The sequence below is a fragment of the Mugil cephalus genome, chromosome 22 (assembly GCF_022458985.1).
Source record: "Mugil cephalus isolate CIBA_MC_2020 chromosome 22, CIBA_Mcephalus_1.1, whole genome shotgun sequence".
Classification (NCBI taxonomy): Eukaryota; Metazoa; Chordata; class Actinopteri; order Mugiliformes; family Mugilidae; genus Mugil; species Mugil cephalus.
The window spans coordinates 2,313,762-2,338,023 of record NC_061791.1 but is presented as its reverse complement, the minus strand read 5'-3'; the positions used below and the strand labels follow the sequence as shown (position 1 = coordinate 2,338,023).

Genomic DNA, 24,262 nt, shown 5'->3' with positions numbered 1-24,262 from the left:
CGCTTCCTGGCCGTTTGACCTGCGATGAACCGAGGCCGCGGCGGAGTACGGCGCTAATGGGAGGGCCTGTTGTTAACGGGGCCAGATGTGAAGCCGTATGCGCTCAGGCCGAATGTTAGAAAGAAAAGAATATTAGGTGTGATGCGTTCCTGAGTCTGAAAAAGAAGACAAAAATAAAAAAAAAAAAAGAATTCAGTTTTTAACTATTTAGAAGCTGCAGAGAGAACAAAGAGAGGGTTTTCTTCTTCTTCTACTTCTCAATGTTTTGCTTGTTCTTCTTCTGCTCTTCTTTGTCTTCTTCATCGTTTTATTTGTCTAATTAATCTTCTTAGTCTTCCGTTCTCTTTTGCCTTCCTCATCTTCTTCGTTTTCTTCTTCTTCATCATCTTCTTGTCTATTGCCTTCTTTATCTCAGTCTTCTCTGAAGTTTGTCCTTTTCCTTCTTCATCTTCATTTTACTCTTCTTTAACATCTCATTCAACTTTGTGTTGTTTGTCTTCTTCACCTCCTTTCATCATCTTCTTCTTCATCGTCTTCTTCTTTGTCTTTTTAGTTTTATTATTTGTCTTCTTCGTCCTCTTCTTCATCTTCTTCGTTTTCTTCATCATCTTCTTATCTATTGCCTTCTTTATCTCAGTCTTCTCTGAAGTTTGTCTTCTTCCTTCTCCATCTTCATCTTGTTTGTCTTCTTACTCTCCATTTTCTGTTTTCGTTCCTCATCTTCTTCTTTCGTCCCCGTCTCCTTCCTCATCTTCTTCTCCTAGTTCTAGTAATTTGTCGATCTTTGTTCTCTATCGCCACCTCCTGGTGGACTGCAGGTTTTAGGTGCAGCTGCCTTCCCTGTCAGAATAATAACCGCCCGTAAGTCATATTTGTGTCGGTGAGTATCGCAGCATGTGACTGATGGACTGTTTGCCTTCTCTTGTCTCCACAGATGCACCACCCGATTCAGATGAAACCTGCAGACAGCGAGAAATCTAACGGTGAGTGGCTCCCACACATAACCAGGGACGCGCCGGCATCACTCACATGCATCTGTAGCCTCTCTGCATTCGCTTGGTAATAGCTACATCAGCCGTGTGTTTGCTCGCTGCTGCTTGACTGGCGGACAGGAGGAGAAGATGCTGGGCGAGGGGGTGGGAGGGGGGGCGGGTGTGGAGAAGATTGAGAGAGAGCAACACATACAGAGGGGGAGATGGGGGTGGGGGGGGTGGGGGGATGCTGATATATATAAATATATTCTTCTGTCTGCCATGAATTATTAAGGTGCTTCGGAAGGAGGTCGGCGAGAGTTGAATCGTTTTGGCCTCATAGTGAACCCGCCTCCGTCCCCCGTGGCCGCCCGCCCATACAAACATGATGCCGCGTGCACACACACGCAGTCGCCTTAATGCATCTATTTTACTCACACGCTGTCGCACAACCCGTCCTCAGATTCCCCCCACCCACCCACCCTCCTTCCCCCCCTGCTACCAAACTACATATTACAGATCCAGTGCTGAATTGATTTCCTCTGCCGAGCCTCTTCCCAGCACTCCTTCTCATTCTAACGAGGAAGACGCCGGACAGTGTCTACGGGAGGAAATTTCTGTAAAGGATACTTACTGCCAACCAATCCAACCCAAAGGCAGCAATGTGTGTTAGCCCATTAACATTCATTTGTTCCTAACCCAATTCCTGGGTGACTTGCATGGTGGCATGCAGAGGTTTGGACATACGGTGGTTTGACCCAATCCCTGGTCCTGGTTGCCCTTTTTTTGGTCTTGAACTTTCAACCATGGTGAAACACTAGGGCCCTAGAGCCAGACAAACACCCATCAACCCTCACTTCCCTTATTTATAATTGCAAGAGGGAGTAATTAGTAGTTTTCCAAATCTAAACAAAGTCTTTTCCAGCAGATGTTAAAACTGTCATGAGATCAAGATGTAGATCCTAAACGTGTGGTTGTAAAAGTGGTTTCCAATCTGTTTGATTTAGATTTTTGAGAAGCAACTCAATGTCCATGTGCCTTGAGCAAAAACTTAACCCATTTGACCCATTCTCTGGTCCAGGTTGCCCTTTTTTGGTCTTGAACTGTCAACAGGCAGAAAACCAAGGGCCTCGAGCCGGAGTAACACCCATCAGCCCTCACTTCCCTCATTTGAAATTGCAAGAGGGAGTAATTAATGGTTTTCCAAATCTAATCAATGTCCACATGCTTTCAAAAACTTAACCCAGTCCTTTTAGTTCCTTCCATCACTTCCCACTGCACTAAGCATGCATGGCACCTTGCAGCTCTTCTTCAAATCGGGTCGTCTTCTTCTACTACTATCATTGAATAAGCTTTTGTTCCCTTTGCTTCTCTTGTCTTGAACTTTCTTCTTTATCCTCTGCGTCTTCACCTTCTTCATTTCACTGCGTTTCCTTAACTTCTCTTCACCTCTTCTTTGTCTCCTTTGTGCTTTTGTCTTGCATGGCTGCAAGGTGCCGTGCATACTTGGTGCAGCAGGCGTTTGCTTAAGGCACCTAAGCCGTGAACATCCAGAGGATTGGACCAACCGTTAGGTGCCTTGCATGCCTGCCCACTGCACCAAGTGTGCTCCTTTAGATGGGTTGAATGCTGGTAACTTATAATTTTTGGTCAGAAAACTGTCAATCATGGATAACAAGAGGGTTCCTTGAACTGTGTTAATACACAAACCTGTCACATTAAAGCTAAAGGAGTCAGTTATAGTTTAATGTGGAAGACAGAATAAAGAGGTTAAATGTGTTTAAAGATATTTACCCTCTTCCATCTGCAACAGGTTTCTCTGGCCTTTTTTTTTTTTGACCACTTTGATGAGAAGTCAAGGGGACGTTGCATAGCTACGTAACCCTTGGCCATTTCAGTTGTTTTACTTGACCACTAGTTTCATTTATCCACTACACTCTGCTACTGAGAAGCTCCCTCAGGCTTCGTATTTGACTGGAATAATGGAGGTACCCACCCTTGCATGCGAGATGAGTCACCAGGAGTCAAGAGTGTTGAGGAATATTTTCACAGGATGTAAAGGGAGATCAAATTTTGACCCATATTATACACGGCAAGAATTGGAGCCAGTGCAGGAGGGGTTGTCTTGATGAGATGCAATTCATTCTTTCCTTTTAACTTTTGATGCAGCTGCACTTGGTTCATTTCTCTGACATGTGTTATATTTGCAAACTAAAAGACGGACAAATCTGATTTTCATCTTGTTTTATGAGCGTGCTAAGTTGCTAAAAACACAGTTTCCCGCTTGTCTGTGCAGAGTTTAGCTTTCAGCTTTTATCTCCTCTTGAAGCATTGCTGCATGAAAGGATAGACCCCTGAGCAACCAGTAGATTAAAGGCCCAGTTTTAATAACTTCTCCTCGGTCAGAGTCCCTCTGTCCTCTTGCAAAATTATTTTCCAGTCGCTTAAATGCACCAGCAAATGTCAGGAGTGTCGTTTCATTTTCATGGCAGCAAAAATTTAAAAACACCATCAGGTTTTAAAACAGAAATATAAATATTTCCCAGCAAAACTGTGTGACCGAGGCCAGGAAACCTCAGCAGCATATTTGTGAAAAATTTTGCAAATTATTTGCATGGCTTAGTGAGAAAATAGTTTATTTTTTTCCCCAATTTGGACGAAAGTGACCCTTAAAGCTTTGTAATTGAGCGGAGTATGAAAACACTATAAAACCCGTGATTGTGGGAAGTTTTAAGGGCTGGCTTAAAAAATCACACTCATACGGACACTCTGTCCACTGCAGGGAGAGAAATGAAGGCATGAGTGGAAGGCAGCGGAGGAAATGCTCATAAAAGTCGTCGTTTGCGCCCCTGAAATAAGGCGAAATATGACTTTATAACCATCAGGGATGGGATGGAACTTAATAAAGACGCCGCTGACGGCCTGAATGGTGAAATATGGGCGAGCGCATATGCTGCGTATCCATCCACTTAATGGTAATGACCTTTAATAAAGCCTCTGTGTAACAGTATGGCCGCTATGAAGCTGGAATAGCCCAGTCTGGTGAAGGGATGGAAGATAAGATGGAGAGGTATAAAAGAAACAGTTTTGGTAAATATTTTCACTCAGCCATATTTTTATTTGGCCATGAAATTTCTGCACATAAAGGACAATAAAACTGAGGTCGTGCTGTTTGAGTCTAGTGGTGCGTCCAAGGTCTCTGCTGATCTGAAGCCTTTAAATCAACATTTGATTAAATCAGTCAAGTCTATTTTTTTCCAGCTTGTCAAAGTGAAACCGGATCTTTCTCCACGTCGTACGTGCTCTTACTTTGAAAAAGGCAACTTCCTGTCGCGCAATTTACAAAATACAATTGGTTTCTGTCGTCTAATGATTTTATTTTTGGTTTTTACAAACAGAAAATTGAAATCGAGCTGTTTATAAAGTTTCACTTAACCATTCACGACCCCACTAAAGAAATTTCATTTAAATTTTAGTTGTTGAATTTTAAAATGAAAATCAAACAACTGCTCCTTTTTTGCGTGTGTGTGTTTTTTAATGTCTGTTTCTGAATGGAAAATCTAATGACCAAAACATACACCGTGCGACCATCTTGTTTTCTGACCTTTGTAACTTCTGGCAAAGTAGCAAATTAGGCCACACCCATTTGGGAGAAAATAAACCACTGGTGGTAAATATTTTTGCGTTGCTAGCATTTGTTGCCTGGAAAGAAGGTGAAATGGCTAATGTTAGCCAGAAAAACACATGGGCTATATAATATGGTTGCCGAGCGACAATCGTTGATGTTACATAGAAAATTTCAATTGTCAAAATTTCGTTTCAACATTCACTGCTTTGACTTTAACAGCTAACGACTTACATTAGCTAACGTTAGCATCACAGTTTAAGTGTTTGCATCACACGTACACATTGACTAAGTCATACATTTACATTAAGTTGTTCAAAGAACAATACACAACGCAGCAACTTCTCCTTTGTTTTCACTCATAAGGGGGCGTGGCCTTACTGGTGACGTAAGGTTACTCGCTCCTCAGAGGTAAATGGAATTAAAGAGTTTTATAAATAAAGATTGATTGATTGATAGTGTTACTTAAAAACCTTTCACGTTTTTTCATTTATTTTCATATATTTTATTTTTTCTCTTAATTTGCTGACAATCAGCAGCTTGATGCCAGTTCTTCCCACGATTTATCCCCGAGCACGGAGCCCGATCATCCCGGAGCCGGCTCTCGGCGCCTTATCATCCCGCCCGCCTCGTCCAAAAGAACAGAAACAGTCAATTGTAACGATATCTCTTTGCTTTCTCCTCTATCGACACACAGTAAATTAATTACGCTGCTGTTAGACTTGTGGTAATCTTTCTCTGGAGTGATGCTCGCACACATAAACACACAAACACAACACACACACACACAGAGGAGAGTGTACAAAGGAGTTAAGGCTTTTTGAAGCAACACTTATCTTGGCGGCGCATCCCGACGGTTTGTCTTTTAAACACACAAACAATTCAAACAGCAAAATAAACAAGTGCGCTATTGATTTCCCAGAGTGCAACAGACCGCTTATCTCTTTCGCCTCGCGGTAAGAGCTGACAGTTTCCTCATTAAAAATGAATTGGATTAGCATTGCATTGAAAGTGGTGGGAGCGCGCACACACACACACACGCACACACACACACACACACACACGTTGTTTTACTGCCAACGATATCACTCTGGTTCAAACTTAACCTCGCCCGCTGCAACACGAGTTTCTTGGTGTTACCTGCAGCCGGTTCTTGGAGATTGCACCGGAGAAGGAGGGATTGTGTCAGGCGAAAAGAAAGAAAAGGAGGGTGTGAATGGGGAGGGGGGACATCCACGAGGGAGTAAAGGGGGGGAGGAAGATGCATGGATGGATGGATGGATGGATGGATGGATGGATGGATGGAAGGAGGACGAGCTGCAGCGTCTTGGTCGTTGAAGTGATAATGAGACATTGATCAGAGCTGCGCTGATATCATGATGAAATACCTGAACTCTGTCTGTCTTCACCCCCTTCATCTCCACCTTCTTTCCTTTCCTTTCCCTCCGTCTTTGAGTCTTTCTTTTCGATTTCCGTCTTTTGTTCTGTCTCGTTTCATTTTTCCACATTTAGTGTTTTTTTTTTTTAAATCTTTTTCTTTTCTTTTCTTCAGTTTATTGTCCTCGTTTTATGTACTAGACAGATTCAGATGCAACCAAAATGGAAGTGGAATAGAAAACGTTTTTAACTCTCATGTCCTGACCAGGACAAAAGTTCTGCTTTTTGATATCATATTTAGCAAAGGTGTGTATTATTTGTTTTTTTAGTAAATGCCATAATGCTCCATTTTTACACTATTCAACCTAAATTGTTACATTAAAGTGTCCTCTACAAAAACGTCCTAAAAATAGCATGTGTTAATATTTTTCTGACATAAATCTTTTAATCCACTTCAGCACTAATCACAAATACCAAAAGCTTGATTTTTTTTTGACTTTTAACCCTTTATATGCCAGTGTTTGTGACGGCGTCAAACATTAGAATATTTTCAGTAATCTAAATGCAAAGTGAAAATTTCTTGGGGGGATTATTATTAGAGCTTTGGACATGTCAGCGATTAGTAGCAACATTGATTTTGATGGATTTTTTTTTCTAGTTCCCGATTCAAAAAATCTCTCCCATTAAAACCCATTGACATCCATTGAAACTGCTGCTGCACTTTTGGCTTTTTTCACTTCATTCTCTCTGTCTTTGAACTAATAGGATAAAAGATGTAGTTGCAAAACCTTCAATTACACATGTACATCCATGCAAACACACACACACATTCACACAGACTCTCAGGTCAATACAGAGATCTCTGTGAACAAACTTGGAAGCTGTAAATCACAGTAGAGCAACAGTAACATTTTATTTTTATTTTTAGTGAATGTTTTAGTGTTGTTCTTCATGTTTTGTTCTTCATGCTCAAGGAGCGTTCTAGTTATAGGCTGGTCTGGTCCAGTCTAGGTGGGTGCTGCAGGTCCAAAAGTTTCCCAGCAGAACACTTATTAATTATGCCATCCGTGGTCATAATGTTGTGGCTGATTCATGATGTCAAGTAAAAGCACCGTCCTCCTCATTCTCACTGTTTTTCTCCATTTTTTTCTTTCTTCCCAGCGGTGGAAGACAGGAAGCTGTTCATCGGCATGGTGTCGAAGAAGTGCAACGAGAACGACATCCGGGTCATGTTCTCGGCGTTCGGACAGATCGAGGAGTGCCGGATCCTCCGAGGGCCCGACGGGCTCAGCAGAGGTACCTGTCGCTCTGACCCACTTTCCATCCCGAGCTCAGCGCTCACCTCATGTGAATTCTGACGCCCGGACGGCCTCAACCAGCGGCTGCAGTTCATCGCAATCGACCGGTCGAAACGAATCCAGATCCTCACAACAAAGACTCGGCTGGTTGAAGGTGGCTTCTGAGCTAATGGCTGCTTCTCACATCAGCAGGGTTATTAAAGCCGACTTCAAAGAACATTTCAAGTTCAATATCACTTTATTGATCCCTGCAGGGAAGTTATTTCATCCACAGAGACACGAGATAAGAAAAACAGATATAGATATAGATATAGATATAGATATAGTTATAGGAATAGAATAAAATATGTATCTACAGTTCAATTTACAGAAAGTACAGTAAATTTGGAATGTGCAAAAATATTTCCGATTCTTCATAAGACACCACAGGGTTGTCTTTTTATGGGAAACCCTGCATCTTCCTCAGTGTGTGAAGTCCTTCATTCATGAATCAAGGTCTATGAGAAGCTAGAAGCAAAAACCAAATCCACATTCAAATCTCTGAGGTTGTATTTTTGCTTGAATATCCAAATATCTAAGCCAATTAAGCAAAACGTTAGCAGCTTTCTTGCAGGAAATGTAAAAATATTTCTCTAAAACCTCATGACAAATTAGCCGAACAACAAACTGTTTGAATTTATCAAGCAACATTTGTGAATCGTGTTTAAAGTTTATTTCAATATCCCAATTCCTGCTGAAATTGCAATTTAATGTCTTAGGAGATGGGCTAAGCTAATGCTAACGCTAAATGCTAGGCGAATTTGACTCTATGCAAGGAACTCAAAGGTCAAAGGAACCTCAATTATGCATAAAAACAAGTCTTTATTTTTCTTCTTGTGCCATAACACAGCAGAGGACTTAATTTATGTTGTGTTTTACTTCAAGATGTAGTGATGAGTGTCTTTTGGCAGGAAAAAAAAATAGCTCATAAAGAAGCAGCTTCCAGGAAGCAATTTCTTCAATGAAAGCGTTTCATTGGACGCACAGTTCGTAGACGCCCCCTAGTGCAGGGTGAGTCATCGTTATTTTTAAATTGTGTTCCAGGAAATCAGGAAACTCTTAAAATACAGTCAAGACCACAGAGAAATGAATTTTACGCCAGCGTTTAGCCAGATGCAGCGCTGGACATGGAGAGAAACATTGATTTTGATTAAAACTTCACACCATCCATGGTTCCTGACGGGGTTAGGGTTAAGATGTAGGTTTATTTCTTCCCTCCCAGAGTCCCAAAATACAGAAATCCCAGCAACGATTAAAATAAAAAGGAGCAATAAAACTAAACAGAAGCACAGAAGCAAAGCAAAGTAAAGCTAAAGTAGGACAGAACCAAATCTGGATTCTCTTCTCCCTCGATTCCATACATATATATATATATATGTGAACTGTAGCTCAAAACCTCCACAGGATAAGACTAGCATGCAGGCAGGACCAGAAAACTGGAGGGTGAGTAATGTGCTGGCTCATATATTACCGGCTTTCACTCTGTTTGCCTCGTATCAGAAGCTGTTTTCAACCAGCCGCTTCTTTGGGTTTGAGATTTCCTTCCAAGGTCTTGAAAGAATTGTGGAGTTCAAACATAAATGAACTGGAGCGACGTCTTTGAGGCCTTCGCGGCCACTGTGAATACATGCTTCTCCTTTTTTTCGCTCTATATATCTCTTTTCCACTCCTCTCCTCTTTTTTTTCCTCCCCTCCTTGCTCTCTCATCCTCGGCCTCCACCCCTCCTCCTCCTCCTCCTCCTCCTCCTCCTCCTCCTTCTCCTTCTCCTCTTCCTCTGACCTCCAAACCTCCATTCGCATCCTTCACCTCCCCTGCAGTTTAGCCTCAGCGTAAGCCAGTCCTAAGCTCTTTACTTCCACCGTGAGGCTGAAGGCATTTTTTTAAAAAAAATTAAAATAAAAATACCCGCCGTACAAGTCAGGAGCTGCTGCTTCGCTGCAGACAAAAACAAGAACCCTGGGTTTTGGTATCTACAATAAACGAAGCTCAAATGGAAAATCCACCACTGAGAGAAAACTCGATTAACTTAATTAAGACCTAAACATTACAGCATTTGAATTACCGTAACTCACCGATGGACAAAATTCAAAATTACAGCTGCAGGTTGGGGAGTTGTTTAGAGTTATTTATATCCTTGAGATGTCACAAAGTTCTTCCAGACCTTCCCAGCGTTCAGCCACACTTTGAATTTTGTCAGGAGCGCAAACTACATGAGTTACGGTAATTCAGAAACCACGTGCTTTAACGGATTCGTTTGGTTTTAAAGGGTTAAATAAAGTCCACAGTTGGCAGCGTTGGATTTGGGCAGGACACGTGTCTTCCACGTTCACATCTCAGCCCTCGGAAGCCAAATTTCACAAATCGTCGTGATTACCGAGTCCTCCGCCACCTTTCCTTTCCCTTCCCCTTCCTCCTCTCAGCTGATGAGGAAAATGAGCCCTGATTTGGCCGCTCTTTTCTTGGCGAGACTTGGCGGGAGCTCGTTCCAAAGTCGTGGACCGGTAACGGCCAATAATCTGACCACAGAAGAAAATCACATTGTGACTCCATATGTCAAACTGTAAAGTGCCTCTCTTGGTTTGGAGTTTGTGTGTCCACCACAAGCCAAGCAAGCAAAAAAAAAAAAAAAAAAAAAAGCCTAACGATTTAATTCCTGGCAAGTTTGCGTCGGCTAATTGGCGCGCATAAGGTACTCCAAAGAAAACGCTCCAGGGGCTGGTTTAAAAACCACAAAGTGGCCCCGTTAACAAGCTGTCAAATTAATTTTTGACAATTTGCTGCCATCTTGACCACAATGAGGGTGTAGGATTTAAATTAAACTCTCCATCTCTCCGTCCCATCTCATCTCAGCTCTGTAAACATGAGCCAACATTAGCGGTAGCATACGAACCCGTCGACATCACCAGCCGTTACTTCCCCGTTACCCTCCCCTCCCTCCTCCCCCGTCTATCTCCCCTGTGTGGTGTCTATGTGCTGAGGAGATGGAGGGGCTTTTGCAAATCTCTGTCCTCCTCTTCCTCCCTCCTCCTCCTCCCCCTCCTCCTCCTCCTCCTCCTCCTGTCACATGACCTGTCACTGTCATCGTCACGCAGGTTCCAGGTTTTTTTATTTTTTTCTTGTGCTCGTCGTCGGATGTTATGGATGTCTTCTAATCGTTGACTCGAGTCTTTATTTTCTCAGTGTGCCTTTTCTCTCTCCGTTTCTCCTCAAGGTTGCCTCTATGTAAAGCCAATCTTTGCCTCCGGTTAAACGACTCAAACTCCCATGTTCCTTTGCTCCTCCTCCGTCAAACAGCAGCCCCGCCCTCCCCCGTCGCTATATATTCACCCTGGCTGTCCTAGAATCCTCTCCTGCATCAATTTGTCCTCTTTTTTTTTTTTTTAACATCCCGCATCCGCCTCCTTCTTCTTCTTCTTCTTCCCCGTTCCCCTCCTTCCATCCCATTTCAGATCCTCTCTTTTGTCCTCATGAATATTTCAGACGCTACGGCCAAAATTCTCATTTCTGTTAGATCTAATATAAACCGCTAATCTGTTGATGCAAGTCAAAGAGGAGACGCCGCTACTAGTCCGGGTTGGGGTACCGGCAAACCACACAAGCACCCCTAACCAAGTTAGAAATAAATAGGTCTTTATGGATTTTTATGTTGCCCGCAAATTCCCAGAGGCCCCGAGTTCCACCTAGCTTCACTGCTGAGCTCCTATTAAACCACGGTATCAATCAGAAGAGAGCTCCGCCATCCCGCTATTAATAAAATATGGATCACACCACCAGTGGATGGCCGGGCCTGGGGAGCTACCCTACTTTCATTAAAGGACTGTTTGGTTCTCCGCTGACGACAGAATGCGGCCCGTGAGGTATTTTTAGCCGCTCGAGCCGCGTCCCGTCCCTGTGGCGTGAGACAAAATAAAGACGCAGAAAGTACGACTTCGGCTCTCGAGCGTTTGTTTTTTTTTTGTTTTTTTTCCATTAACAGCTCTGACAATAATGAATCAATGTTCAGGCTCAGAGGAATTTGTTATTTAGAGGCTTCAAGCTGCAAAAAAAACAAAAAAATAAAGATTTATTCTGCAGCCGGGAGACGAACTCATGAGTCTCCGTTTGATGATACCCGATGGTGATGACAGGTTTTATAAATAGAGTCAGGACCTATCAGGACCAGTACGGAGGTGCTAACCCAAATGGATGCACCCTCCAGATCTGATCTAGTTCTGGTGGCAGCGCTTCTCCGCAGAGGACGGGGCCACTTCCTGGTAAATAAGCGGTTAAATGACAGATTGTGGCCCCGTCTAAAATAGACAGTCCCCTGAATCAGTTGAAAAAAATAAAAAAAAAAATGACCCCCTTATCTTTTTGGAATGGCCTATCTGCAGTGGTGTCAGTTAGCACAGCAGGATGGAAATGCAATGCCAGGTCAGTGCTGCAGAATCTGCTAACCTTCACTGTCTTTTTTTTTTTTTTTCAGTTTTTAATTTTTATTATCGTCACACCACTCTGCTTTAACGGACGCTTTAACATAGAGGGTGACTAAACTCTAACTTCCAGTTGGCAAGGACACTAAAAATGGAAAAAAGGAGGACAAATGTGTTTCGTATAAACTAGATTCTCAACAAAGGGTCACGTCCTAGCTCTCTGCAGTGAGAAAAAGTCCTGAAGTATGTCACTCTGAGAGCAGGGACATGGTGGCAGTGGAGCTCAAAGTAAAAACCCTCAGTTCTGCTGCCTCAGTTTCCATGTCCCCTGATTTGTTAAAAAAAGAAGAAAAAAAAACTTTAATTCTTGAGCTGAGTCGCATACTATAACAATTAAATATTTTACCAAAGCTGTAGTAATATTTCAAAACAGAAACCATTTAAAATGCACAATAAACAGCTTATTAATACAACTTAAACTCCTTGGTAAAGGTCAGTGAAATATCATAATTAGTGTTGCAGAGGTAATAATTGCACAGTTACACATCTAATATTTAATATTGAATATGCTAAAACGGGTTTAAATGGTTTTGTGTTAAAAAAAATACATAGTTTTCTCCATTTATGTCATTTAAGTCATACAAACATCTGCAGCTAGAAGCCATCGAGGCTAACCGTTAGCAAGCTAACTCAGTATGTTCAGTATGTCTCAGAGCTTTAAAATCTTTACAAGGCTAAGCTAAACTAAGCTAACGGCCTAAACTTAATGTAGGAAATGCAAACACACAATTAAGGGATTTAAGAGAAGTTAACTAGGCGGTAATTATTCGAATGGTCTGCACCATGCTCCACAGGGCTAACATGTTAGCAAGCTAACAACATCATGATTTTAATATAGGAGATGCAAAGACATAATGAAAGAATGTCAGTGAAGCTACTGTTTTAAAGTCTTAGCTAGGCTAGGCTAAGCTAAACCAAGCTAGCGACTCAATGTAAGAGATGCAAAGATACAATGAGGGGATGTTAGAGAAGCTCCAGTTTTAGAAATCCTAGCTAGGTTATGCTAAACCAAGCTAGCAACTTTATAAAGGACATGCAGAGACATAATGAAAGGACGTTAGAGAAATCTTAACTAGGCGAACATTATTCGAATGTTTGATCCCTTGATGCTGCACCTGGCTGTTGCTAGGTTACCGTTGCCATCTAGAAGCTAACAGCTTAGCAAGCTAGCAACCTCACGGTTTAAAGTAGGAGATGCACAGGCATAATGAAAGGATGAGGCCGTTGGGACCTGCAAACTCTTGCACTCAGACCTTATTGAAAATGTCCAGTTCTAAGGTTGTGGGTAACAAGGTGTTTCAGGTGGAGTTTGCGTGAACGCGGGAAACACAACTCCCTTTGAAGGCAGCGCAAGAAACAAAATACCAAACCAACTATGACTTCAGGGCGGCGAAAGTCATGGTTTCAAAGTCTTCACCCCATTCTCGTCCCTAAAAGGTTCTTAGGCAGCACTTAAATAAACTTCTTCTCTATTTGTCAGGAAGACTTTAGCATTAAGTGAAGGAGGCAACGCTCCTGCAGGGAATACTTAACCAGGGTTATCTGAGGAAGCCAATCTGCTAAGTATCCAGAAAATACAAGTTCAGTCACAGAGAAGAAGCCTCAAAATAACTATTACTGCAGCGACGAATGGCACCTGTCAGCAGGGCTGTGAGGTTTGTTTTTTTTTTCTTTCTTTTCTTCTTAGGCCTCTGTGGGAAGTCCATCCGTCACTTTCAACCTCCTTCTGTCGCAGCTTGTGATAGAGGTGGACGAGGACAATGGACGCGTCTGTTCCTCTGCACATCTGTCCGTCTTCTCTCTCTCTTCTCGCCTCTTGCACCATCCATCCCCACAATTGCCCCTTTTCCTCCTCGCATCCCATCCACACAGCCAGGGAGAGTCTATCTGATGATTATTTTAAAATATTTTTTTGGTTTCGTTTTGCTCTCTAGCCAAGCCACGGGTCAGCCAGCAGAACCTGAACATTTGTGTGTGTGTGTTTGTGTTGTGTGTGTAATCAGCTCGGGCCTGGCTGCGCTAACGTGGCTTGGTGAGTTTGTTAGCATATTATTAGCCTGGGGTGTTGCTGAAGCACTTCTCACATTATCTCCTCTAATCACTCCCTAACCAGCCAGACAAACACAACCTCGCCTCAACCCCTACTCCTCCTCCTCCTCCTCCTCCTTCTTCTTCTTCTTCTTCTTCTTCTTACTCCGCAAACAACTAATAACAAACCCCCCACCCCATAAGAAAATAAATAAATTAAAACAAAAAAAATCACCTCTGGCTGCGTCCAGTCTTGATTGGCTAAAATCAGTGTCAGTCACGGACTCTTTCCTCTCTCTGTGGGTTCAATTGATATCATTCGACGTCCAATTACCGTCCTCCTGCAGAGGTATCGCCCCCGCCCCGCCCTGCCACCCCCGCCGCCCCTTACCGCCGCCGCCACGTCTCTTCCCTGTTCGACATGAAGAGTTCACCCAATCAGACGCACAATGCGAAACGAATGCCCCCGCAAAATTTGGCATGATTTACATTGTTGAGAGGGATCCAGGTGTGTAGAAAAAGCCAGAGAGACGAAGAGTGGTGTACGTGGATGTGGGGTGAGGTGGTGGGATGGAGGGGGGGAGGGGGAGGGCGTGGTTGTCATGACACTGTGCTCGTTTTTCTTTCGCCTGTTGTTTCCACAGCGGCTGAGAACACTGTTGTCCGCCTGTGAGCTGTTCTCTGTATCAATCTCTGTTTTGGGTTTTTTTATAACAACGACGTGTCCAACCCTTTTGTCTTGTTTTTGTTCTTTCTTGTCTTCCCCCCCCCCTCCTCCTCCTCCTCCTCCTCCTCCCAACCTCCCCCTGCCTCCCCACCACTGTCCCTACCATCCCTCCCCCCCTCCCCTCCCTACAGGATGTGCGTTTGTCACGTTTTCCACCAGAGCTATGGCACAGAATGCAATCAAAGCCATGCACCAGTCTCAGACTATGGAGGTACGGTACTCTTGCCCTTTCTTCAACTCTCTCTGTCTCTTTAGCTCCTTCCACACATGCACTTCTTCTTCACCACTGTAAATCACTGTAAACTGCACATCTGTCTCAGCTGAAAGCCATGACTCGACTTCCGACACTTCCAGCGCAAATGTGAAGCCTCGCGTGTCTTGTTTCGCCCACGTCAGTGCTACATTTGTCACGTCGTTCCCCATTCACAAAGGGAATAAAAATCATTGCATTAGGCCACAATATTCTGTGAATGAGAACCGTCTTTGTGGGTCGCATTCGGAAAATGTGTTTCTGATTGATTCTCGTACGCGGTGCAGGATGAAAGAGGTGAAACTTCCAGCCAAATGCCGACAGTGTTAATATCCATCAAAATATTTTATTTTTTATTTTTTCTACTCACTTTGAGTGTCATCTCAGCTCGTCATTTTTATCTGTTCTTAAACTCCTTTCTAATGAAATGCTTCCTGAAGAAGGATTGTGTCTCAGAGAGATGTTACCTTTGGGTCGTGTGTTCAGTGTGGACAGAAAGTGTTGCAGCACTGAGACGTTTGCGCTGACTTATCTCAGGCCAGGTTCAGATTTGGGTTCAGGTCTTGGTCTGTTTTAAGCCCGTGCAGAACCCTGAAGGTCCAGACACGCCAACATATGAGCTAACAGGTCACAGGCCATGGGATGATTTCAGCTTTGGTGGAGCATGTTGCATTAGATTGGTCTTTGCAGAACTTTAAAACAGCCCAGATACACCAAGATGTCAGACCAGGGTCGGGTGAGATATTTGGTGGAACACGTTGCATTGGTTCATTTGTTGGTTGGGCCGTAGTCCTTTATCAGTTTTAAGCCTTTGCAGAAGACACGAGGCAAACACTGTGTCTTCCATGTCTAAAAACCTTTGAACGTCACATTCTGAGGCTCAGTGAAGTTATTCTTATTCTTACTTTTATTTCTTAAGTCGCTGTCAACTTAGAATTACTTCCTCCTACCTTCACCTGTTGAGAGAACTGTCGTTGAAGTATCTAGATGGGAAAAAAGAGCTCAATTATATTTGCTAATATTTTCATGCAAGTACAGAACTGTGTGTTCTTCACATCTAAGATCTGTGTGAAATAAGAAATGAACAACGACTTCTTCCTCTAATAAACAGAAAAGAGTCACAGTTTGGACAGAATAAGGTTATTTGATGTTCATCAATTTTAGCAACAATGCTAATAACAAATACATTCCTGATAGGAGCAATTAACATTGCAGGCACGGTGTTATGTGGACTCCTAGTTCCTAGTTTGCCAGGCAACAAAGGTAGAAGGTCCAAATCAAAGAGCGTCAACCAAGCTTCAACCAAATAATTCACGTGATCACACCATAAAGGCTTCAGCTAACGTCCAACCTGCACGGAAGGAAAACCTAAGCTACGCTAGAGAGCAGGAGAGACCGACACACCAGTGTCCTCTTGACTTTGTAGTTTGTTCACTTCCATCCTGTGCTCTGGTCTTCTCAATGACGTGGCCGTCCACCAACTCAACGCGCTTATTCAGCTAAAAAGAGGCAGCCAACGGGGTCCGACCACTGCCAACGGGTGCAGGACACACGGCGAAAACCTGGGGGTTTCCGACGCTCTCCAACTGCTGGACGCCGGCCAGCGGTCACGGTCGGCCCCTCGTTGTCTTTGGACCCGGTTCCAAATGTGGCGAGAGCCGAGTTTCTCGTCCTCGCTCTTCGTTTTTTCAGCCGCTCCCTTCCAAGGGAGGGCAAAAGTTTGGCAAACTCACAAAAACAGCAGCACCTTTTGACACAACAGCCACGATTGGCAGGTGGGGGTGTTGCAGACCTCATCAGCTGCACGGTGACCCATCGCGCCACCGTTAATGGGGGGGGGAACCAAGCGAAAGTTCTTTTGGTTTTTTGGGGAGCCCTTGTCAGTGCTGTCAGCGCCCGATGACAGGGCTGCAATTGGGAGAGAATTACATGGTATAAGACGAGTGTGGAGTTTGAGTCACGGGGTAGAGACAAAAAGAAAAATGGTAATAACAGGCTGTGTTAAAGGAAAAAAGAACGAGTGGCGTTCACCCCCGGTACCCCCCTCATTAGAGCTGATCACGATAATCACGGCTGCTATTGATGTGCCGTGACCCTGACGTCGGGGGGAGGAGCCGTGCGCCTGAGCTTTTTTCCTGTTTGTGTTGTCACACCGCGAATATCCCTGAGTGTTGATTTATGCGGCGGCGAACGCGTCCGTCTTTTCCCGAGCAAAAGGAGCGACTCTCTCCTCCGACGGCGTCAGTATTAAGCTAGAATTATCCTCGCTCTGAGCAGTCGTCTGCCAAAATGGGCCCCGGTAAACACTAGCCGGCCACGTCCCTCGCTTTCATCATGCACACAGGGAAAAAAAAAAAAAAAAAAAAAAAAAAAGCCTTAAACCATAACACAACGATATTGCGGTGGACAATGGCAAAATACCTTCATTTCCATTTGAAAACAAGCTGTCTAGCCCCGGGCAGACCTAAATTGCCGCATCCGTTTGTTAATGTGCCTCAGTTTTGCAATTTAAAAGTAATTACTTCGGGTCCGAATGAGGGAATGAGGTCTGGTAAATAGAGTTTGGTTATTGTCTCGGCTCTATTGCACCCCACTGTCTTAGATAGAGCAAGATTGCACATGCGTGTGTGTGTGTGATTTGTTGTATGTGTGCGTGGATATTCACCGTCACGTACATGCATGTCACGAGGAAGGAGGGAGGCGGGAGGAGGGAGGCGGGAGGAGGGAGGCGGGAGGCGGGAGGCGGCCCCGGCTGCTCGTATTCGTTGATGGCCCTGTCACTGTCATATCCATTCTCATTACGGCGTGACATTCAGGTACACACCGGCACGCACGCGCTCGCTGAATGTCAGGCCGTAATGAAAGTGGATACGAGCGAGACAGGTAATTCACCATCGAACCTCTAAAGACACACGAGTGGAAGTGGGTCGGTTGTCGACGCCGCTCTGTTTTCGTTGATTTGTGCCTTGCATTACTTGCGTCTGTTATAAAGACTCATTTAGCGCCCCCTCCCCTTATCACCCCCCTCCCCACACACACATACACACCAGTGCAGCAGCCCATCAACACTGATGCACATTTACACCTTTCTTTTCTTTTCTACATGACACTGTGAGGGCGCTCGCTCGTGATCCTGACCGTGCTGCGTTCGGACCAGAGCTTTAGGAGTGGACAGAAAACCCACAAATACAAACACATCCGTCGACTGTAATGACGAGAGGAGACGTATGGAAATATAAGATTAATCTTGTGGCTGATGTTGACAACATGTACGGCTTAATGATCCCATATGTTTTACCGTATTTGAATTGTCTGTAAATTGCCTCGGTTTACTCATTGCATTAGCATTATGCACGCTAACTGAAACCGGGTGATCAGTTCGGAGGAAGCTGTGTTGCTTCAGTAGCAGCTTGAGCTGCAACCTCCAAAATGATTGTAAAGGCGAGTGAGCTCCTCTCTTTTTTTAATAAAAAAAAGAGTAGCCCTTCCTAGCATCGTAGCCTCTCACTTAATACTAGGTCTTCTTAACTTCCTAGCCTCTTTGCTAATGTTAGCACTTCCTAGCCTTCTAGCTAATAGCTTCCTCTCCACCCAGCTAAAAGTAACTTCCTAGCCTCCCAGCTTATATTAGCTCTGCCTATCTTCCTAGCCTCCCAACTATAGGTCGCCCTTCCTAGCATAGCCTCCCAGCTAGTACTAGCTCTTCTTAGCTTCCTAGCCTTCAAATTAATACTAGCTCTTCTTAAATTCCTAGCCTTTTAGCTAATAGCAGTGCTTCCCACCCTCCCAGCTAACAGTAGCTCTTATTAGCTTTTTAGTCTCCCAGGTTATATTAACTCTGACTAGCTTCCTAGCTAATACTAGCTCTTCTTAGCCTCCCAACTAATATTTCCCCTTCCTAGCATAGCCTCCCAACTACTACTAGCTCTTCTTAACTTCCTAGCCTCTTAGCTAATAGTAGCACTTCCTATCCTCCCAGCTGATATTAGCTCTAACTACCTTTGTGGTTTCTCACCTAATACTAGCTCTTTCTAGCTTCCTAGTCTCTCAGCTACTAGTAGTTGCTCTAGTAGTAGTAGTAGCACCTTCTATTTCCCTTTTTTAAACAATGAACAGACCACTGCCCCCTTCTGGTATAAAGAGTTATTTCCATGGCTACAGTCTGTGTGGTGTGTTCAGGTGTAGCTTTTTCCTGACATAGGAAATATGAGCGAATGTCACAGTCGGCCTTTGTTGCCTGTACTTCTTTGAAGTCATTTTGGTGTGTGTGTACCTTTTCGCCGTCGGCCTACAGTCCCTTTTCTTCTTTCAGTAATCACCGTCTGTCTAAGACTGTAATCCTTCCTTTGAACATCGAGTTTCTTTTATATCTGGGACATCAGGAACTTTTCTTGGACTTAATTTCATCCAATTCATAGAACCCAGGTTACATCCATAACACGCATAGTTGCTACATGCTACCTCATCTGTTTCTTTGTTCATCTGTGAGATATTTCTTTGTATGCACTCTGTGTTTTTTTTTTTTTTTTGTGCAAACAACATGCGCTCAGAGCTCAAGCACGGCATTCCGTGCAAACTCCTGCAGTTATCAGAGCGTCCTGCGTTCCTATTAGCAGAGACGGATAATGCGGTTTGACATTTAAAGGCTATGTGAGCGGTAAATAAATGAGACGGAGAAGGTTCAGAGAACACAAACCCTCCTGAAAGCCGAACGAGAGATTGATTTCCAAGGTAAACGGACCGCAGCTTATAAGTTCAGCTTGCGTGCGAGCGTCTGAGCGTTTTTGGGGGGGAAAGACGGGAAGCGATGTGTAATGCTCTCTTCACGGTTGTCTCGCTTAATAGCCGAGCGAAAACTCGCGGTTAAGTCGATCACGATTCGGTAACTTCTGCCACAGACAGAAGTTGGAACTTTTGTTTTTGGAGTTCTGGATGTCAAACTACGTCCAACCCGGAGCAGGTGCTGAGCTGTATTTTCACGGCATCGGACATCAGATGCCTATGCTGTAATTACACAATTATAAATTTGGACGCCATAATTATGTCTATTGCTTCGCCTGCGGTATAATTTTGAGAACATAGGTTGTCATACCATCAGCCTACACAAACCCACCTGTCAGTCACAGGTGGGGGGAGATATCAGGACAGGTGTGAATATTTATGCATTTTTAAAAGTTTTAAAAGAATCCACCAAGGTTTGCTCTCATAAAGAAAACGATTAAACACTTATTTCTGAGTCTTTAATGGTCCAGGAGTTATTGCACACAGCAGAAGTAGACAAAAAATAACAAAAGAAACATCTCCTGGTGGTTCCTTCTAGCTCTTTATTTTCTCATGAGGTGAAAGTTGTCCAATATGGGGTCTGGATCTGCCCCCTGAAATAGCCACCGATGTTCATTCAGAGGAAGATTATTGTTAAAATATATGAACCCAGAGACCAGTTAAGGCATTTTGTTTGTTTTTTTGTTCTTTTGTTGGATAGCATCAGTCGCCCGCTATCGATAAACTCCGAGTAATTGTATGTGTTAACGATCTACGGGGGACTGCTCTTGAAATATTTTGGTTCCCGTAGAGAGACGGAGCCATTATGCCGCCCCCTGCTGTCCATGTTCAAAAGTGGCCAATTTAAAACAATTCAGAGGGTTTATAAATTTAGTTTTACTCAACAAGAGGTGTAATTACACCCAGCAGCACAGTTTTTTCAGACCCCCATGGGCAACAAATGCCTATAAACATGAGCAGACTTTTAAAATACTCAAAAATGGATTTTGAAGGATGATGAGTCTTGGTAGATATTAGAAAGAAAGAGGCATTTTTGTTAATTTGGGAACACTTTTGGTCTCTGATTGTGCAGTTTATAATATTATATCGAATCCTCCACATCGACAAAACACAGCTGTACCTGAACAGGTTTTGTTTTAATGTGGAAGTCATCTTGTTTGTTAACAGGACGTGTGTGACCGAACTTGAAAATATCCAGGTTCAGGAAGCACATACAGCTTTATGAACTCTCCCTTCTCCATGTCAAGAGGTGGCAGTAGTATGTGTTCATTACTCAAAACGCTTCTGTTAGCTTGAGAGGCTATGATACTAGGAAGAGGTACTGTTAGCTGGGAGGCTGGAAAGAGCTACCATTAGCTGGGTGGCTAGCAAAAATTACCAGGGAAGTTATGTAGAGCTACTATTAGCTGGGAGGCTAGGAAGAGCTACTATAGCTGCGAGGCTATGATACGAGGAAGAGCTACTGTTAGCTGGGGTCCAAGTAAGCTATTGAGATCTACGATTAACTGAGATGCTAAGAAGAATTACTGTTAACTAGGAGGCTAGGAAACAAGGAAGAGTTACTCTTAACTGGGAGGCTAGTAAGCAAGGATAGAAACTATTAGGTGGGAGGCTAGGAAGTGCTAGCTGGGAGGCTAGGAAGAGCTATTATAGCTGGGACACTACAATGGTAGGAAGAACTACCATTTACTGAGAGGCTAGGAAGCTAGGGAGAGCTACAATAAGCTGGGAGGCTAAGAAGAGTTACTGTTCGCTGGGAGGCCAGGAAGCAAGGATAGATACTGTTAGGTGGGAGGCTAGGAACTGTTACTATAGCTGGGAGGCTATCATACTAGGGAGAGCTACTATTAGATTGGGAGAGCTATGGTTAGCTGGGAGGTTAAGAAGCATTGCTGTTAGCTGGGAGGCAATGATACTAGGAAGAATATTAGTTGGGAGGCTGGGAAGAGGTACTATTAGCTAATATGCTAAGAAGAGCTACCGTCACCTGAGAGGCTAGGAAGCTAGGAAGAGCTGCGAATCATTGCTACATTATTTTAATGTTTCTTACTATAGATTTTAATTCACGGTGCCAGTTTTCACAGTTTTTGACTCATTCAAAATTAAGTGAATGAATCACTTAATCATAACGTAGATGAATTTCTAATGAATACATAACGATACACATGATACAAAACAGGAGCAATGGTATGAAATTAAAAACCATACTCATGAAGACAATTTGGTAATACACAAGCACAAACCAACGCTGTGTGAGGAGGTCATTAGAGAATGTAAACAGAACGAATGGATATGGGAGGAAAACATGAATACTTTACGAGGCATTTAATCTAAAAGTGAAAACTCGGATGTACGTGGATGTTTCTTCATCTCACTCTGGGCTGATTAGCACTACAGTCACACCCTACTTGATGTATGAAAGTTCAAGCTGTTGCTAATCTGCAATGAATTATTTAAAAATCCCCTTAAGGTAAAAACTAGTGATGATTTGTTTCTTTCAGCAAAACCAACAGAGCTGCCAGTTTCTGATGCCCGTACTCTCAGGGCTAAGTTGTTTGAGTCCAGATTTTACATCACGGGCAGAGATATCCGTGGCCCTAAGTCATCCTCCCAGAGCAGGACTCTCATTTTTGGGATACAGAACTGGATTTGGAGTAAAACCCACTGTAGAAAAGTGGATGCCATGACAGTTCCTCTAAAAGTGAAGCCAAATCATGTGGAGCGCCCCCTGGTGACTGGCAGTTTTTTGACACTATGAAAACAGGATGTGACATCATGATGATTGACTGTTACCACTGACAACCACTGGGCTAGAGCTCACGGTTCATAGAACTATGAGATAAAATAAATAAATGAGTACGGCGTATAAGTGTTAGCTCATCTCAATCTGAAATTCATCAGATTCATACGTTATGCTTAAGTGATTCATTCACTTCATTTTGAATGAGTCAAAAACTGTGAAAATTTGTACCGTGAAGTTAAATTTCTAGTAAGAAACATTAAAATGTTTTGAAGCCCTTCCTAGCTTCCTAGCCTCACGGCTAACAGTAGCTCTTCCTAGCCTATTAGCTAATAGTAGCCCTTCCTAGCCTATTAGCTAATAGAAGGTCTTCCTAGCCTCCCACCTAATGGTATCTCTTCCTAGCTTCCTAGCCTCCCAGCTAATAGTAGCTCTTCCTAGTACCATGGCCTCCCAGCAAACAGTAACTCTTCCTAGCCTCCCACCTAATAGTATCTATCCTTGCTTCCTAGCCTCCCACCTAATAGTTAATCTTCCTAGCCTCCCAGCTAATGGTGTCTATCCTTGCTTCCTAGCCTCCCAGCTAATAATAAGTCTTCCTAGCCTCCCACCTTATAGTGTCTATCCTTGCTTCCTAGCCTCCCACCTAAAAGTAAGTCTTCCTAGCCTCCCAGCTGATAGTGTCTATCCTTGCTTCCTAGCTTCCCACCTAATATTAAATCTTCCTAGCCTCCAAGCTAATAGTGTCTATCCTTGCTTCCTAGCCTCTCACCTAATAGTAAGTCTTCCTAGCCTCCCAGCTAATAGTGTCTATCCTTGCTCCCTAGTCTCCCAGCTAAAAGTGTCTATCCTTGCTCCCTAGCCTCCCAGCTAATAGTGTCTATCCTTGCTTCCTAGCTTCCCACCTAATAGTATCTATCCTTGCTTCCTAGCCTCCCACCTAACAGTAACTCTTCCTAGCCTCCCAGCTAATGGTAGTTCTTCCTAGCGCCCTAGCCTCCCAGCTAATAGACCAGGCACCCAGAAGAATAAAGAAAAGACAACTGTCACAACTGTTTTGGAGGCACAAGGGAGATTTAAACATAATGTTATGCCACATTGGTGTAAAACATTTCAAAAGCATCGCATGCTGGGAAATATGCTAAATATAGTTTCCTACCGGCGTTAGAAGATTTGAAAAGGTGTGAGCTATGCTAAAAAAAAAAAAAAAAAAAAAAAGATTGACGTCTCACAGTGACAGAAACTCTGATTCCACTCTTCTCTCGTGTCACACTTCCTGATCCACACACCTGCCGCCGCACGTCTCCGCTCTAAATGTGAAAATGCTGAAAGTAGCCGAACCCCGTTTCTCTTTCTCTTTCTCTTTGTCTTTCCCCTCCCTCCTGCTGAGAGCGGATGGCGCCTCAAACTAAATGTTTCAATCAAAAGCTTTTTCATCCTCCCGCCGTGGATCGTCTTTGTTTTCCAGCGGATTCGCCTCCAGTGACGCTTTGATTCATTCACGCGACACAGACTCAGAGTTTCATCAGGATCCGCGTCATTTTACGTCCAAAAATTTTCAGACACGGTTCTTGAAATTGTCCGTAGTGTATCTCTGCGTCTAACCTCTCCACCTCTCTTCCTGGTCACAATCTCCTTCTTTTCTGTTTTTTTATTTTTTTTGGCCTCCTCTAACTCACACACATTAACACACACACACACACACATTAACACACACACTCTGTGTAACACACATCAAGTCTCTGTCTCCGTGTGAGATGATGAAATAGTTGGAGAACTCGGGAAATCTGTTTCTGGTGAAAGTGTTCTGGACTCGGAGATAACTGAGCCCTTGTGGGGGGAAGAAGAAGAAGGAGAAGAAAGCCCAGCGGCTTTAGAGCCGACTCTTTCCTGTGTGACTCTCAGAGTGTGTGCGTGTCCTGTGTTGCTGAGTGTGTTTGTGTGTGTGTTTT

General features: G+C 43.6%; 1 protein-coding gene across 23 annotated transcripts in view; it reads left to right on the top strand.

The window, feature by feature from the left end:
• The window catches only part of celf2 (cugbp, Elav-like family member 2), a 210,693-nt gene that overhangs the window by 155,917 nt on the left and 30,514 nt on the right, over nucleotides 1–24,262 (top strand). For all 23 annotated transcript variants that reach the window (XM_047575017.1, XM_047575016.1, XM_047575013.1 and 20 more), the window contains 3 exons: nucleotides 935–983; nucleotides 7,135–7,269; nucleotides 14,670–14,749. In XM_047575017.1, the coding sequence (XP_047430973.1) occupies nucleotides 935–983; nucleotides 7,135–7,269; nucleotides 14,670–14,749 (264 nt within the window). The remainder of the gene's footprint in view (nucleotides 1–934; nucleotides 984–7,134; nucleotides 7,270–14,669; nucleotides 14,750–24,262) is intronic.